Source organism: Diabrotica virgifera, chromosome 9, assembly GCF_917563875.1.
Source record: "Diabrotica virgifera virgifera chromosome 9, PGI_DIABVI_V3a".
NCBI lineage: Eukaryota > Metazoa > Arthropoda > Insecta > Coleoptera > Chrysomelidae > Diabrotica > Diabrotica virgifera.
Genome location: NC_065451.1, coordinates 217,228,660 through 217,247,596, shown reverse-complemented (window position 1 = coordinate 217,247,596; position 18,937 = coordinate 217,228,660). Strand labels below are relative to the sequence as shown.

General features: G+C 32.3%; 2 protein-coding genes across 19 annotated transcripts in view; one reads left to right on the top strand and one right to left on the bottom strand.

Annotated features, from left to right (window-relative positions):
* Positions 1-6,740, bottom strand: part of LOC126891633 (PIH1 domain-containing protein 1) — a 93,883-nt gene extending 87,143 nt beyond the window's left edge. Inside the window, exons 1-2 of the mRNA XM_050660856.1 lie at positions 6,388-6,740; positions 6,255-6,333 (exon numbers count right to left, since the gene is read on the bottom strand). Coding sequence (XP_050516813.1) covers positions 6,255-6,333; positions 6,388-6,459 — 151 coding nt within the window. The 5' untranslated portion in view covers positions 6,460-6,740. The remainder of the gene's footprint in view (positions 1-6,254; positions 6,334-6,387) is intronic.
* Positions 1-18,937, top strand: part of LOC126891618 (multidrug resistance-associated protein 1) — a 225,239-nt gene that overhangs the window by 28,072 nt on the left and 178,230 nt on the right. For 16 of the 18 annotated variants that reach the window (XM_050660827.1, XM_050660828.1, XM_050660822.1 and 13 more), the window contains exon 2: positions 15,700-15,881. In XM_050660827.1, the coding sequence (XP_050516784.1) occupies positions 15,741-15,881 (141 nt within the window). In that variant the 5' untranslated portion in view covers positions 15,700-15,740. Of the gene's footprint in view, positions 1-6,905; positions 7,189-15,699; positions 15,882-18,937 lie in introns of those variants that run through there. The other 2 variants (XM_050660829.1, XM_050660812.1) reach the window with 1 other exon arrangement.

Sequence of the window (18,937 nt, the reverse complement as noted above, 5' to 3'; positions counted from 1 at the left end):
ATAACAGAATAAAAAAAGTCTCATGAGAGAGGTAATCATTTTTTTTTTAGTGTGAGCTTAAGGCCTATAGGATGAAATACCTTTTTATATAAATATATATCAACAATAAACAAAATAATATTGAAGATAAAGAAGTAACATCAAAGAAAACCAACATAATGAAAAGGTTGTAATATGCATTCTATTGAGAGCACTGAGAAGGCTGTTGACCTGAATTTTTAATTTTATTATCATAATTAATAATAGCTATAATAATCTATCATACTAATTGCTTGATAAATTTAAAAACTGGGGATCTAGTACACAAAGTTCAGTAGGTTTATGAATATATTATAAAGTCAAAATGCAAATTTTATACCCACAGCATTGAAATCTGTGATATAAATAATTTATGTCAAGCAACATGGTAAATATAAATGCAATATAATATTTGTCTTATTAAAGAAGACAATTGAAAGACAAATACACAGATAATTGTCTAAAACTCGACAGTTAAACAAAGGTATCTATCTCAAAATCAATTCGAAAAGATGCCAGAACTTACAACATTGAACACCTAGTTCAAGCCAGTAATAAAAATGAAAGATTAAAGCTTATGTGTCGAAAAATGAAACAAACAGAGAAGATATTTTAAAAATTACTCAAGACTTTTACTCACAATTGTACTTCCAGATCCTAATCAAAGTCAAGTACCAAAAGTGCAAAACGTAAGTTCAGAAACCATAATACACAAAAAAGGTGACATTTCAGACCTGCAGACCTATTAGTTTGCTCTCCCATACATATAAACGATTCATGAAGATAATAAAAAAACGGCTTGTGAGCAAAATGCATAGTTACCAACTTTGACCACAGGCTGAGTTCCGCTCTAGATATGAAACAAATGATGATCATCTATATTATACACTTTGGGCCAAAATTAACCGGCCACCTTAAAAATGGGTCATTTTTGATGTCTTATATGTCCTAAACGCGAAACCTGTTGTCCGATTTAAGTGATTTTTTTAATATGTTATAGCCTTATTCCTTGACAGTATCGTTATAATAATATTGTTGCTAAACAGGTAAATTTTCATTGTATACCGGGTGTACGAATCAAACTGTGTTTTTTTTTTCTTAAAGTTTGCATCACCCTGTGGAATATTCTAGCATTTGTAGAATACTGAAATTAAAACCTAACTATAGCCTCATGCTTTCTCAACATTTTGTATTTTGATCGATTCGCTTATGTTGGATAATAAAAAAGTTAAGGGCTTTAACAACTAGACATGTTTTTTGAAGTTATACTTCTTTACGCGCGATATGAGGGTGAATTTTTATATGTTAAAACCTACGATCCGGGCGCATGCGCATTATAACTTTGTTCTGATTGGATGTTCAAATGACATGTCAAAAATTATCCAATATGGCAGCTGTAGCGCAGCTGTGGTTTGGACGGTTGACGGTTTGGTTATGTATGGTTGTTGCGTTTTAAAATTTGTGGGAAGAGAAACAACAAAGGTTAGTTATAGTCTAAGAGCTAGTGAACCCTCTGACTAACGGTCGTCCTGTAAGGCTAGAAATTTTTCTAGTGATAATTCATAGCACACCAAGGCTAAAAACCATGACCTGGCAGGCCTCAGCGGTGCACGTGTATCTACCAGGTGAATCGAAAAGTGCAAATTTAGGGGGTAAAATAAACTTTCTCCTGTAAGGTTTAAATTTAAGTATGTGTTTGAGTAAGTCATTTAGAAGAAATGTGTACAATGACAGGCGATTCTGAGGGGCATAAGACCTTGCCAGGCGAGGGGAAAGATTAGGGGTGTTTCCTAAAATTATTCTTTTTGCATCGAACAAATTTTTTCAGGTTTTTTGAATCATTACAAACAGAAAAGATCTTTGGTGATTTTTCTCTTAAGTTAATAGTTTTTGTTATATAAGCGATTGAACATTTTGAAAATTGCGAAATCGGCCATTTTTAACCCTAAATCGGACATTTATCTAAAAATTTCAATGTTGCCAAGGTACGTAGATATTCTTTAAACATTGATTGATGAAATTTCGAAGAGTTATTTGCAATAAAATATCAAAAACCCCTTTGTTTTTTTAATTGCTAATCAATCGGGCGCGTCACTGTAGTATAAGTGAGGACGTTTGAGTTTGCATAAATTCATTATCTCGAGAATGGGCAAATTTCAAGAGAAATCCTCAGACAGGTCGATTTTTATTTTTGATTTAGGACTTTTTGGCATATATATAATACTAGTGACGTCATCCATCTGGGCGTGATGACGTAATCGATGATTTTTTTAAATGAGAGTAGGGGTTGTGTGATAGCTCATTTGAAAGGTTATTTAATTCTCTATTCATTAATATAAACATTAACATAATTATTTATACAGGGTGTACAAAAAAAATTTTCTTCTATTTGTCAAATTTAATCAAAGTTAATTTAATAAAAAAATTTTTTTTTGTACACCCTGTATAAATCATTATGTTAATGTTTATATTAATGAATAGAGAATTAAATAACCTTTCAAATGAGCTATCACACAACCCCTACTCTCATTTAAAAAAATCATCGATTACGTCATCACGCTCAGATGGATGACGTCACTAGTATTATATATATGCCAAAAAGTCCTAATTTAAAAATAAAAATCGACCTGTCTGAGGATTTCTCTTCAAATTTGCCCATTCTCGAGATAATGAATTTATGCCAACTCAAACGTCCTCCCTTATACTACAGTGTTGCTCCCGCTTGATTAGCAATTAAAAAACAAAGGTGTTTCCGATATTGTATTGCAAAAAACTCTTTGGGATTTCATCAATCAATGTTTAAAAAATATCGACGTACCTTGGGAACTTTGAAATTTTTAGATAAATGTCCGATTTAGGGTTAAAAATGGCCGATTTCGCAATTTTCAAAATTTTCAATCGCGTATATAACAAAAACTATTAACTTAAGAGAAAAATCACTAAAGAGCTTTTCTATTTGGAACGATTCAAAAAACCTGAAAAAAATTTGTTCGATGCAAAAAGAATAATTTTAGGAAAAAACCCTAATCTTTCCCCTCGCCTGGCAAGGTCTTATGCTCTTCAGAATCGCCTGTCATTGTACACATTTCTTCTAAATGACTTATTCAAACACATACTTAAATTTAAACCTTACAGGAGAAAGTTTATTTTATCCCCTAAATTTGCACTTTTCGATTCACCTGGTAGATACACGTGCACCGCTGAGGCCTGCCAGGTCATGGTTTTTAGCCTTGGTGTGCTATGAATTATCACTAGAAAAATTTCTAGCCTTACAGGACGACCGTTAGTCGGAGGGTTCACTAGCTCTTAGACTATTAATAGTTATACTGCCTTTTTAAATAGTTTTCATATTATATTTTTGAATTTATACTTCAAAATGTTTTAATTTATGTATGTATCAGTCCAGAAAAGGTGTGGAAAGAATATATTAGTGTTTTTAAATATATTTTTCTACAAACGTGTTAAAAATGCAATTTTAGGACTCCATAGGAGCGTTAAAAATGCTACTTTAAGGCACTAGTGCTTTAAAATTTTTAAGGCACTGTAGTTAAAAGTGAATTGTCAAATTGTGAAACGGTAAAATATTTATATTTCATTTATTAACATTAATATTAATAATACAACTTGCGCAATTTGAAAAAGGTGGTTTAAAAGGTTTTTTATTATAATTTTGTGTCTTTGGATTTGTCTTCCTTAGGCGTAAAATAATAAAACATCTATTTTTATATTTTACTTGTCACCGTGATGTATAATTATGTATATCTGAAAGGTAAGTAGCATGCGGCTTGATGGCCTTGTTGGTAGAGCATTGGACCAGAGATCAAAAAATCGCGAGATTGCGGGTTCAAATCCCGGACGATTCATACTTTTTTCTTTTTTTTTTAATATTTGGTATTGTTAAGTTTTGGTTGATTTTTGGTAATTATTGTTAATTTTTTGTATTGTAACTGTTAAGTAGGTATATTTATTTCGTTGAAATTATATTATAATAGAAGTATAACTTCTTACGTGCGTACAAAGTACACACACATTCTTTTTTATCAATACAGGGTGTTTTTAAAAAATTTTGGCAAAGTTTAGTGGTAATTCTGCATGAAAAAATAATGACAGTTTGCTTTATAAACTTATGTCCGCAAATGCTTTGTTTCCGAGATAAGGGGTGTTGAAATTTTTCTGACAAACTGACGATTTATTTATTTCTTTAAAACCGGTTGAGGTATGCAAATGCAATTTGGTGGGTTTTATGACGTAGTTATTGCATATATTTTGACATACAATTACCAATAACTACGTCTCAAAACCCACCAAATTTCATGTGCATGTCTGAACCGGTTTTAAAGTAATAAATAAATCGTCACTTTGTCAGAAAAATTTCAACACCCCCTATCTCGGAAACAAAGCATTTGCGGACATAAGTTTATAAAGCAAACTGTCATTATTTTTCATGCAGAATTACCCCTTAAACTTTGCCAAAATTTTTTAAAAACACCCTGTATTGATAAAAAACATGTCTAGTTGTTAAAGCACCTAACTTTTTTATTATCCAACATAAGTGAATCAATCAAAAAACAAAATGTTGAGAAAGCATGAGGCTATAGTTAGGTTTTAATTTCAGTATTCTACAAATGCTATAATATTCCACAGGGTGATGCAAACTTTAAGAAAAAAACACAGTTTGATTCGTACACCTGGTATACAATGAATATTTACCTGTTTATCAACAATATTATTATAACGATATTGTCCAGGAATAAGGCTATAACATATTAAAAAAAATTACTTAAATCGGACAACAGGTTTAGGAGATATAAGACATCAAAAATGACCCATTTTTAAGGTGACTGGTTAATTTTGGCCCAGAGTGTATAATCTTTAGACCTTCTACCCTCTCTGGTGTAGGTATAAATGATCATCTATAAGTTATTAAAATGCTAATAGAAAAGTTCACAGAATACAAGACTATCTCTTTTATATATTCATAGACCATGAAAAGGCATTTGATACTATAGACCATCATAAAATGCTTTGAGCATTGGCTGACTGCCTCATTGACTACTGATATATTGCCTTGATTAAAAGTATCTACAAAACTGGTATAGCTTGTGTCTGACTTCATGAGGACACCAAAGAGTTCCGACAGGGTTATACTATATCCACGAAATTATTTAGAGCTGTACTCAAATATATGTTCAAGGCTCAAGGGAATGGAACCAAGAGGATAATATGAGAATTAATATAAATGGAGAGGGTCTGAACCACGTAAAATTTGATAAAAATAATAAACTTAAAGATAAAACCCATAACTAAATTAAAATTCATGGTGACGTTTCAATTATTACTTTAATCATTGTCAGAATAATAAGTTTCTTGAGTGGATGCTTTAAAATAACTTTAAAGGAACAAACAATAATTAATGTGGTCAGAATCAGTCATATGTTGGAATACCGCTGAATTTGGAACTGTTCTTGATCATCTTCCTAAGTGAGGAGTGACACCTAAGTGTTTGCAACATCTGACATTAAAGTGACGTCGAGTCTTCCCGACGTACGTAGCTGCACAGCTACTACATTTGAATTGGTATATAATGTTAGATGCGAGATCACTAGGAATCATGTCTTTCACATGGAAACGAGATCCTATCCTTTCCAAAGTCGTGAAAGCAAATCTTAATTCTATAGAGGGAAATGCTTAAAATTAACACCTCAAATTAAAATTAACACCTCAAAGGCAAAATTTATGACCAACCTTGTAATCAGCGATAAAATTCAGATTGAATGCCATAGTAATAGTTTACAAATCGAATGCCATTGACCAAGTAATAGTTTACAAATTTGTAATGCATGAGATTTGCTTACGCCGAGATAATCGGACAACTCAAATACAAAGAAGGATAGGCAGGTTTCACATTGTGAGATAACAACAATAAATAAAATAAGAGCTACATAACATGCTACGAAAAGATCAATGTTAGGTATTATCATCAGAGATATAGTACCAAACCTAGAAATAACAAGTAGAACAGAAGTCACAAACACAGTTGAAATAATAGCCATTGACCAGATCGGATGATAGATGGACCAGAAATATTCTGGAATGGTGACCAAGATAATAGGCATATTAAAGCAGAGAATGACCACCAACTAGATGGAGATGATGGAGCCCCATTTAGCCCCCAGATCTATAGATTATTGTAAATAAATATTTCCTATAAGATCCTATAAAACTATATTACTTACCCGATGATGGCTTAATTAATTTAGACGGATAACTCTTCTGTTCCATCAACTTTTGGAGCTCATCTTCCTCAGAATCCCTCTAAAATCGGGTCAGTTACTTATCAAAATTACTTAAACTAAAAACAATTCTTACCCTAATTCTAAGATTGTGTTCGACGATACTGGAGTCAACATCAAGAAAAATAGATCCTGCATTATTTGACATGTTTAAATAAGACTGCAAAATATCTTTAAAAATAATGTCACTAATATTTTTGTTTTCTAACCTTTAATGTAACCACCATTGGTAACCACGGTGACGTTTAGATTTTGATGTACTCTGACGTTTATTTGACTATTATTTGAAGGTTAATAAACCGAAATAGGTATATATGACGTTCTTGTCGTAGAAAAAGAAACAAATTACACGTCATGCACGCACTAGAACAGAGCTGTCAGGACAAAAAAATTTGTTTTGTTCGTATTCGAGTTCTGGAAGTTGCACAATCGTTGGTTACATTGCAGTGCAGAGTCTGTCTCTTTTTATTATTGGTGTTTTGTATTTTCTGTTTCGATTGTTGAGTGCGATTTTACCCCTTCCCTCGAGTCTGTGCCAAATGACGCAGTCAAGACGTCAAGTCAAAGTCAAATTTTCAGACAGATTTGTTGTTGAAGTGGAGGAGTGAGGTAAGGTCGGTCAGGTCGGCGATTCGGTGATTCGAGCACGATTCGAGGAATACAAAATACTTCGTGCGCGAGGTTTTACAGATTTACAGTTTACTGAAATGCTGTGAATAAAATTATTACGATCTCTCGCTGTTCCATTTACAGTTAATCAAGCGGTGTTTCGCTTTTATTAAATTAATGTTACATAAAGTGTTCAAGTAAATGTGCATTGTGGATGGTTTTCAAGGTGTTTGTTGAAATTGCATTCTATTGATGATATTAAAAAGGGGTGAGTTGACAGAAATTTATATAATTGAAGAGCTGTATTTGTTGTGTTATAAATAAGTTGAAGGTTAATCAATTATTACTAGAAATCAATATATTATAGTTCAAAATATTTTAAGGAAAACAATGAGTATAGAGTACACCGTACACCAGAATATCTGGTCCGAGGGTCAGGGACAGTATTTGAAAACATGAAAACAAAAAGGGAATTAAAAGTAAAATCGATTACTTATTGAAGAATGGATCTAAGAGATGGTAGAGAAACATTTAAGGTAGAGGTTGCAATAGAGGATCGGCAAAGCAAAATGGACTTGATTGATGAAATGAGGAATTGATAATGAAATAAAATAAATAGAAATGATATTAATAGAGATATGTACGGAAAAATGTGGGGCAACAAAGATATGTGAGTACAATACAAAGAAACAATAAAGAAGAAATTCAACAGAAGCACATGAAAAGATTAAATTATGTAGATTATTGCTAGTTTGACTTCCAAATTTGGCCCAATTTTAAGCTTCTGTGGAAAAAGGAAAAAGTTTTCCTGTAGTGGGCTGTATACCATATAATACAAAAAACGAATAAAATCCTTTATAAAAGGTATATTTTTAAAAATCCCTAAAAAGGGCTACAGCACAGAACTAGTTTTCGATTGGATGACCAATCATCATCAGTGCTTACGTGATCTAACATGCTAACCACCAAAATATGATATTATAAAAATATATGGGTAAAAACCCTTTAAAAGTAATCCGTCAAGGAAACATAGATGAAATATGCGAACTTAAACACGGATGTTCAAAATATTCCATGTAATATGCTCCAGGTCAGTGGTTCCCAACCTTTTATGTATGGCGACCCACTTTCTGATGTTTTTTCATATTCGTGACCCATGCCTTACCCATCTATGAAAATAAAGAACACAGTCACTGTAAGCTACTCACCTAGTGTAAGAGCCACAGCGCAATCCATCTGAAATCCACCCGTGACCCACTAGTGGGTCGTGACCCACCTGTTGGGAAACGCTGCTCTAGGTATCATCTGAGCTCTAATTCGACTTGTTCACATGATGACAGTATGCTAGCAAGTGACAAATTATACCTTTTATAAAGGATTTTATTCGTTCTTCTGTGAATACTATTTATTGCAGCTATATAGATATTAAATATCACATAGATTATTGATTTTATATATAGGGTGAGGCAGATAAAGGGCCTATTAGAAATATCTCGAGAACTAAAGATAAGAGAATTATGAAAATTGGAATACAGGGGTTTTCAGGTATGAACTATTTAATGAAAATATTTTGGTCTCTTTGCTATTTCCCGTTATACCGGAAGTTGATTGTAACTTCGTTTTTTTAAATGGGACACCATATTTTACCACCATACGTATATTTTTACATTTTTGGATTCTGCTCGATGTCTTCTTTCTTAAAATATCAGGTTTTGTAATATTATACAGGGTAGTTTAAAAGATAATTAAGGTTTTTTTATAAATTTTGTAGCAAACTTAACACCCTGTAGAATTGTACTGATTTGCTATTAAAAACTCCATTAATGTTTAAATGATTTTTAATATAGTCTTTTATTATTAAAAGTTATGCATATAGCGAAATGTTTAATTTTAGTATACAGGGTTTAATTTCCCTATACCTAACTGCTTTATTGTTAATCTAGAATGATCCTTAAATCATTAAAAACACACCATAGACACTTAGATTACGAGAACATTCATACTAATATGCAGATTCTCAGTGACACTAACATTTAATTCATTTTAATAATTTACAATAGTTTTTGTTTGATCAGATTTCTCGTAATCTAAATGTCCAAAATATGTGTACTGTATTATATGTAAATATGTATCCACTGTATAAAAAAGACTACCCACAAACAAATTGTATTTAATTGTCTTACTCTGAAGTGAAGTTGCTGTTTGATATCGAAGCGCCTGCTTTCGGTAATCCTGCTTTGAAAAAGGAAACAAGTTTTGTTTGCAATTTTGAAGTTTGCTGTTTTTTTATAATCACTTCTCTAAAATTATGCTGCTCTCCTGTATCCCCTGCGGTATCTTCATCGTGCAATACAACCATTACTTAATCTAAAAACTGTCAGCATTATATTCGTTTGGTTACCAAAATTACTCCCTGGTCGATGAGTTGAATAAGCCATGTTGTATTTGTTTAAGCAAAAAAAAAGTACAGCAAAACAAAAAATACAGCTTTAAGTTGCTTTCTTCTGAACGTAGAATATTTTCAGAGGGATGAGCAGGAGTGTTGTCTACAATCAATAAACATTTACCTCTTCCGGCGGTATTCCCAATTTTTCTCTTGAAATTATCTCACTGCAGGTCCAAATTCTTAAAAAGAAACCAATTTTTGATCTTGTCCTTGCTGATTTTTCTTGAAGAATCCAATTTTTCATATTTTTTACGTTCAAACTTTTTTTACATTTGAAGGGATTTTTTGTCCGTTATATCCGAAGTCCGTTAAATAGAGGTCCGTTTTATGGAGGTTTTACTGTATATGTAAGGCTATACTAAACAAACATGTAGGAAAACCTAATGGTATAGGACTTCTGCAAATTCATCCAAACATAACTCTTAAGTTTAAGTTGGAGGGGAAAAAAAGAACCAAGGAGAATTTGGAAATTTAGTAAAATCAATAGATAGAGGATTTGTTGTAAGAATTTTCTAAGCGAATTATGAAGGTTCTAAGTGCAACAAAAGTGGTTGAAAAACGTTGAATAAAAACAGTCTTTTTTGCCCCCTTATTTTCTATTTATTGCTATTTTGCAGAAAGGCAGAAATTTTAAACCAGTAGTATACCAGTGACATTTTAAACCAGTAGTATATTATACAAAATTTAATTATCTTTTCCTACGACTGTATTTTCTGTATTTTCTTTTCCTACGACTTTGTTCCAAAATGAATCTTTTAAAGTTATAAGCAATGAAAGTAGAAAAAATCGATATTTTTTGAAATTTTTAAATATTTAAATTTTTTTATTAATGTTCCGGGCATATTTGAGATGGAGCATCAATTATAATTATTGAAGTTGTCACCTAACTTTATCCACAAAAATCCGAATGCAACCTCTCACATCTACCTCAAAGATGGCTTTACAACTTTACATTTACATGTTCTCCAAATCATGGTGGTACCTAACTCAGTTATAATGCAATAATACTCAGTTATACTGCACAAATGCAATTTTCTTATTTCACATCTGATTAATTTGAGAGATGACTGACCTTCATAGTAAAGATGGTGTTCAGCTGATTTGGTGAAATTTACAATATTATTTAGCTGGTAACATTTGAATTTTTGTCTTATTAAGTACACTGTGAATTAAATTTTTGGAGCACTTTTTATTAGACAAACATATTTCTTATGATAATTATTATCTATTAATAGGTATCTTGTTAGTTTCAAGGTATATGATAATAATAACACTTGAATAAAAATAATAACTACATTTTAGATATGTTAATAACATCATTAAGTATAAAATGTAATCTACCATAGATAAGAACATAATTCTATATTTAATTCACTTTACAAAGTTTTGTTATGTAATTACTATTTACAGTTGGTGTAATTCGTAAAATAGTTGTGTGCACATATACAGAGTGTCCCAAAAGTAGTGGAACGGTCGAATATTTCACGAACTAAACATCGGATTGAAAAACTGCAAAATACACGTTCAATCATTTTCAAAAATCTATCCAATGACACCAAACACCAACCCCCACTACACCCCTTGGAGGTGGGGTGGGGGGTAACTTTAAAATCTCAAATGGAAACCCCTAGTTTTTCTTGCAGATTTGGATTTGTTACGTAAAAGTAAGTAACTTTTATTCAAGACATTTTTTCGAATTGTGGATAGATGACGCTATAATTGGGAAAAACGATTTACCCTGATACCGTAGGTAAATTATAGAAACAGTCTAATATCTCGAGAAATACACTTCCAAATGAGAAACCAAAAAAAAGGTTTTTAATACTTTTCGAAAACCTATCGAATAACACTAAACATGACCCTCCAACCCACCCCCTGGAGGTGGGGTGGGGGGTAAATTTAAAATCTTAAATAGCAACCCCCACTTTTTATTACAGATTCGGATTCGTCATGAAAAATTAAGCAACATTTATTCGAAACATTTTTTAGAATTGTTGATAGATGGCGCTTTAATTGGAAAACTACGATTTATTAGCGCCATCTATCAGCAATTTTAAAAAATGTTTCAAATAAATGTTGTTTAATTTTTCATGACGAATTCGAATCTGCAATAAAAAGTGGGGGTTGCTATTTAAGATTTTAAATTTACCCCCCACCCCATCTCCACGGGGTGGGTTAGAGGGTCATGTTTGGTGTTTGTCAATAGGTTTTCGAAAAATATTAAAAACCTGTTTTTTGATTTCTCATTTGGAAGTGTATTTCTCGAGATATTAGACCGTTTCTATAATTTACCTATGGTATCAGGATCAATCGTTTTCTCCAATTGTAGCGCCATCTATCCACAGTTCGAAAAAATGTCTTGGATAAAAGTTGCCTACTTTTACGTATCATATCCAAATCTGCAAGAAAAACTAGGGGTTTCCATTTGAGATTTTAAAGTTACCCCCCACCCCACCTCCAGGGGGTGTAGTGGGGGTTGGTGTTTGGTGTCATTGGATAGATTTTTGAAAATGATTGAACACATATTTTTCAGTTTTTCGATCCGATGTTTAATTCGCGAAATATTCGACCGTTCCACTACTTTTGGGACACCCTATATATATAATCAGCAATTAAGTGATGTAAAAGTAGTTTCCTAGAATTATTTTTTACTGTAAAGAGTTGTTTAGCATCATCATCATCATCATCATCGTCATAAGTGGCTCGACAATCCGTTGTAGATCTTGAGCTGCTCGCAAAGAAGTCACCGCTCCGCTCGTTTCCTGGCAACGTCCCTACATCTGCTGACCTTAGAATCTGTAGATCTTCTTCCACATTATCAGTCCATCTTCTTCATGGGCGTCCTCTACTTCTTGTGCCCTCTAGTTTTGAAAACGTTAATCTCTTCCTGTATTTATGATCTGACATTCTAGCAATGTATCCAGCCCATCTAAGTGTCTGCACTGTAACCAATGTCGCAATATCTGGATCTGTAAAGAGTTGTTTATAAAAAATCAAAAAGATTTCTGTATAAAGTGAACAAGAAAGTCTGATTTTGTGTAAGTATATGATGGGCTTCATTAGAGGTAAAGTTCATCTATAGCCATTAAGTAATATAGCCAGTTTGTTACCTATGTAATGGTCATAGAGGTTCATTAAAGTAATTTACCAGTGGTTAATAAGATTTAATGGTATCATGTGAGTTACTCTTCACCTACTACTACTACTAAATGACACTTTTACATCGTGACAATTCACTGCTATCTTACATATCTGAGTTTGCTTCATTCAAATTGTATTAAAGTTTATAATAAAGGGTACCCCTCGTTAAGATAGGCAAAATGCCCTCACTCTCAGAATTCAATTTTTTTAATTTTTTTACGTTCTGTGCAATTAAAAAATGAGATAACGCGGATTTTTAGCTCGCCACCCCCCTTACCCCTCCCCCCACAGCCAAAAACGTAGATTTTTAGATTAAATTTTTTTTAGTTGGGTGGCAATTGATTTAAAAACTTCAAAAAATTCACACGTGTAGCTGAGGCTTTTACAAAATATGTCCATTTTTTATGGACCCTTAGGTCGAGTGTACATAACCTCAAAATTTTTTTTAACTTTCTTAAAACCTATAACTTTTTTTTGGAGGGGGCTGCAGGGCCAATTTTTTTTGCATTTTGTGTATTTTATCAAAAGCTATCTCTCTGATTTTTTTCAGATTTTTCCGTCAGGTGCGCCATCTTGAAAAATCCCGAAAACTGTTTTTTTTAAGGGGTTTTTAGGGATTTTCTCCATTTTATAGACTGCAACATAGATCAATTCAAGGTTTTGTTAATAGATTATGTATAATTTGAAATAAATGAGTATTTAAGGATTATCAAAAATTGGGCATAACACCTTTAAACCCCCCAAAAACCATGTTTTTTTAAGTTATGTAAGGGTTTTTGCGGGCTTAATGATCTTTTTTGAGATCGATACAGCCTGAATATTTTTTTTCATTTTTTTTACGTTATATGGGACTAAAAAATAAGACTAATCGCATTTTTAGCCCACCACCCCCTCCCCCTGACCCCACAAAAAACGTCAATTCTTCTATTTTTTTTTTTTTTTTTTTTTTTTGTTTAAAGTTGCAATTAATTTAAAATTTTTATGAGGCTTCTACAAAACATATCTATTTTTTATAGACCCGTGTAGGTCGAGTGTACAATACATATAACCTCAAAATTCCTTTTTTATTTTTTTAAAACGTATTTTTGACTTCCAATCGATATTTTTTTAAAACGTCCAATGATTATTGTACATCTCTCTCTCCCAGACGGCCGCTTCAATACATGCTTAGCGCTCATGACAAAAATTTCTTTAGGCTCTTGCAGGGGGGGCTTTAAACTTTGAGTTGGTCACTTTATGACTTTCATAATAATAATTTTTAATCGAGTTATTAAGCCTTGAAAATAGCCATTTTCGCGTTTTTCAAATTTAAGATTGCATGTAACTCGACAACAGTCAGTTTTATAGAAAAATCACAAGATACCTTTTTTGCTCAGCTTGATCCAGAGAATCTAAAACAAATTTGTCCGAAGTGAAAAAATTGATTTTTTGAATTCGTTTAAAAAAATGTTTAAAAATTTTCCTACCGCGGTACTGCCTGGCACCTTGTGGATTTGTTATAAGGACCTGTTTTTGAGTAAGTTTGCGCAAAAAAATTAATCGGAATAATTTACCTAACGGGACAAGCATACAGCGAGGACTATTTGCATTATGAGCCAAACGTAGATAGTTTGTAAAATACACAAAACACAAAAAAAATTAGCAGCCATCGCCAAAAAAAGTTATACGTACCTATTAAAAAACAAAAAAATGAGGTTATAATATGTACACTCGACCTTCGGGTCCATAAAAATAGATGTTCTCTAAAAGCCTCAGCTGTGCGTGTGAATTTTTTATAATTTATAATTTAATAATTGCTAACTATTCTAAATGCGAAATAAGCCACAATTTAACTAAAAAATGATTTTATTAACGTTTCGATGTCCGCCACGGACATCGTTGTCAAAATACAAAATATTAATAAATTAAACAAAAATGTTGCTTGGTAAAAAAATTTTCTAATAATTTAATTTAATCTGACTTATTTATATAGATCGTCCCGAACCATTTTTTCAGTGCGTCACAGGTTATCGAATTCTCTCTATCGCATTACAGATGGAAAATAAAATCATTTTTTAGTTAAATTGTGGCTTATTTCCCATTTAAAATAGTTAATTATAAAAATGCCACAAAGAAATAGCTTCAGAACAACATTTATAATTAAAGTGCAAACCAACTTAAAAAAAAATAAAATCGAAAAATTGACATTTTTGGCTGTGGGGGAGGGGGAGGGGGGAGAGGGAATAGGGGAAGTGGGCTAAAATTGCGTTGAGTCCTAACTTTTTAAAATCATATAGAACTTAAAAAATAAAAAAAAAATATTCAGGCTGTATCGACCTCAAAAAAAAATAATTAGACCCTCAAAAATCCTTACAAAACTTTAAACAAACATGGTTTTTGGGGGGTTTAAAAGTGTTTCGCCCAATTTTTGAATATCCTAATATACTCAGTTATTTCAAATTATACATAATCTATTAACAAAACCTTGAGTTGATCTATGTTGCAGTCTGTAAAATGGAGAAAATCCCAAAAAACCCCCTAAAAAACAGTTTTCCGGATTTTTCAAGATGGCGCACCTGACGGAAAAATCTGAAAAAAATCAGAGAGATAGCTTTTGATAAAATACACAAAATGCAAAAAAAATTGGCCCTGCAGCCCCCTCCAAAAAAAAGTTATAGGTTTTAAGAAAGTTAAAAAAAATTTTGAGGTTATGTACACTCGACCTAAGGGTCCATAAAAAATGGACCTGTTTTGTAAAAGCTTCAGCTACACGTGTGAATTTTTTGAAATTTTTAAATCAATTGCAACTCAACTAAATAAAATTAAATCTAAAAATCTACGTTTTTGGCTCTTGGGGGAGGGGTAAGGGGGGGTGGCGAGCTAAAAATCCTTGTTATCTCATTTTTTAATTGCACAGAACGTAAAAAAATTAAAAAAATTGAATTCTGAGAGTGAGGGCATTTTGCCTATCTTAACGGGGGGTACCCTTTAGATCCAGTTTAGAACTGTAGGAAAAATAAATGAATTTTTGAGTTTTGAATTTGATTTTTAAATTGGTTTTTTATTCTCTTGAATATTTTGATTTTTTTTGTGAGTTAGTATCCAAGCCCAAAAAAAACTTTTAACATATTTCTATATTCCATTCTTCTCTTCACATTTTGTAATGTTATAAAATACTTAATTGTCTATTAACGATATGTCTTTTCTTTTCAGAATATTTAACTGCAGCTATCTGTACCCTTGTATTTTAAAATATGGCAAACTTAACAGAATTAACCACCCTCCCGACAACTGTAACTGAATTACCAAAATTAACTAGCAACTCCTCACAAAATGCAACTATTGAAGAAGAAGCTTATGCAGCGTTGAGTTCATTTTGTGGATCTCCTTTTTGGGTAAGTCAGATTTTTTTATTTATAACACAACTCAAGTGATATTTTTACTAAGATTTTTGACTAAAAAATTGGACATTTTGATTTCCACTTCAGAAATCATTTTAAAAAAAAACAATAAAAATTGTGTTGAGCAGGTGTGTAACCGCTAAAATTGTTGGGCAATATAATAGAATATAAATATTATCTAGGTATTGATATCTATTTACGTAAAATATGTTGCATTGAACGTCTGGATTGAATCAAAAATTTTTTCCTTGAATTCAAGCTGCATGTTTTAACTGATTTGTTTATGGCGGTAAACCACCAATGTAACTTGTTATGATATACATCTTAATTTAGCAGACCGCAAATTATGCACACTGCATGGTTTGCTATTAATTTACCCACAAATTTTACAGAAAATAATCTATTTTTAGACATACATAGGATTAAAAAGAGAGTAATGACTTTGAAATGCAATATTAGTCCAGGAACCGAAGCTTTTCACCTCGCAATTTTTACAGAATGGATAGATTTGCTTGAAAATTTGAGAATAAGTAGTAAATAGTCCAAGGATCAAAATCTATATGATGCCGAAAGGCGCTTTTACCATGGGGGTGGTTGCCACCCTATCTCGGGGGTGGAAATTTTTTATTATATTTTGACCGAAAAAGTTGATAAAAACATTCATTCTAAGCAAAAAATGTTCTCTACATTTTTTGGATAAAATTAATAGTTTTCGATTTATTCGCTATCGAAAATGTTAGTTTTATATCGAAAAAATCAATGTTTTTCGATGGTATACTCATTTACGATTCACTCAATTTTTGTCGTAGAAAAAATTTTTTCAAACCATGTTCGTGAGAATTAAATATCCTACAATTTCATATTTAAACATTTTTTTGTATCTCTAATGCTAATCTTTCTATTTTGAAGGAAATGACATTTTTTACCAAACCACAAAAATTCGTTATTCGCTTTTAACTCCAGTTTTTTAAAACCTAATCATTCTAAGCTAGTCAAACTTCTAGAATCTATTAATACTAGTCCAGAAAGCTACTGCGCAACCGCTAGGAAAAATATCCTAATTCGGATTTTTTGCACAATCTTACTCAAAAAGGACTCCTTTTAACAAATTTGCATGTTGCCAGCACCAAAAGGTGGTCAAAAATTTTTTAAACGTTTTTTTTTTTGTTTTTTTCCTAAAATTATTTTTTTTGCATGAAAAAAAGTTTTTTTTAGGTTTTTTGGATCATTCCAAACAGAAAAGGTCTTTAGTGACTTTTCTCTAAAACTTAAATTTTTTGACATAGCGATTAAAAATTGAAAAATTGCGAAATTGGCCATTTTTAACCCTCAAAAACTATGTGAAAAACTAAAAATTTGAATGTTGCCAAGGTAGGTAGATATTCTTTAAACATCGATTGATGAAATCCCGAAGAGTTTTTTGCAATACAATATTCAAAACTCCTTTGTTTTTTAATTGCTAATCAAGCGTGCGTGACACTATTTTCCACCGACAGTATGGTGCAAATGAAAGGAATAAATTCGTTATTTCGTAAACCGGCGACTTTAAGGAAAAATCCCGAGACAGGTCGATTTTTATTTTTAAGTTAAGATATTGTGGCATATATGGTATACTAGTGACGTCATCCGTCTGGGCGTGATGATTGTTTTAAATGAGAATAGGGGTCGTGTGGTAGCTCATTTGAAAGTTCTTCAATTCTATATTCAGTAATGTAAACATTTACATAATTATTTATACATATATATATATATATATATATATATATATATATATATATATATATATATATATATATATATATATATATATAAAAAAACAAAAGATGTAGATCTTTGAAACACACTCAGTGATCAAAAGATCCACAGGTACTGGTTTGGACGACCACTCGTACGAAAACAAACAAATGAAATAGAGAATGCGGAAAAATCCCCTTACGGACAATTCACACATCCACTACTTCGGACTGGGAAAAATTTTTTGAATAGAATCGAAGATCCAAACACCAGCTCTTAGAAATGTGTTTCGCCCTCTTCAACCTCTATGGGCTCATCGGTGAAGATGAGAGGTTGAATATCTTCAGACACATTCCAATCAAAAAACAACATTCGAGACCTAGACATAGCAGGAACGTAAATCTACGCCCAACCTGACAATGCCATTCTCAAGTTTTAATTCCCTAATTACTTTAGAGTAAGTAAGATAATCTTTATGAAAAAACAAAAGATGTAGATCTTTGAAACACACTCAGTGATCAAAAGATCCACAGGTACTGGTTTGGACGACCACTCGTACGAAAACAAACAAATGAAATAGAGAATGCGGAAAAATCCCCTTACGGACAATTCACACATCCACTACTTCGGGCTGGGAAAAATTTTTTGAATAGAATCGAAGATCCAAATTATCTTACTTACTCTAAAGTAATTAGGGAATTAAAACTTGAGAATGGCATTGTCAGGTTGGGCGTAGATTTACGTTCCTGCTATGTCTAGGTCTCGAATGTTGTTTTTTGATTGGAATGTGTCTGAAGATATTCAACCTCTCATCTTCACCGATGAGCCCATAGAGGTTGAAGAGGGCGAAACACATTTCTAAGAGCTGGTGTTTGGATCTTCGATTCTATTCAAAAAATTTTTCCCAGCCCGAAGTAGTGGATGTGTGAATTGTCCGTAAGGGGATTTTTCCGCATTCTCTATTTCATTTGTTTGTTTTCGTACGAGTGGTCGTCCAAACCAGTACCTGTGGATCTTTTGATCACTGAATGTGTTTCAAAGATCTACATCTTTTGTTTTTTCATAAACATTATCTTACTTACTCTAAAGTAATTAGGGAATTAAAACTTGAGAATGGCATTGTCAGGTTGGGCGTAGATTTACGTTCCTGCTATGTCTAGGTCTCGAATGTTGTTTTTTGATTGGAATGTGTCTGAAGATATTCAACCTCTCATCTTCACCGATGAGCCCATAGAGGTTGAAGAGGGCGAAACACATTTCTAAGAGCTGGTGTTTGGATCTTCGATTCTATTCAAAAAATTTTTCCCAGCCCGAAG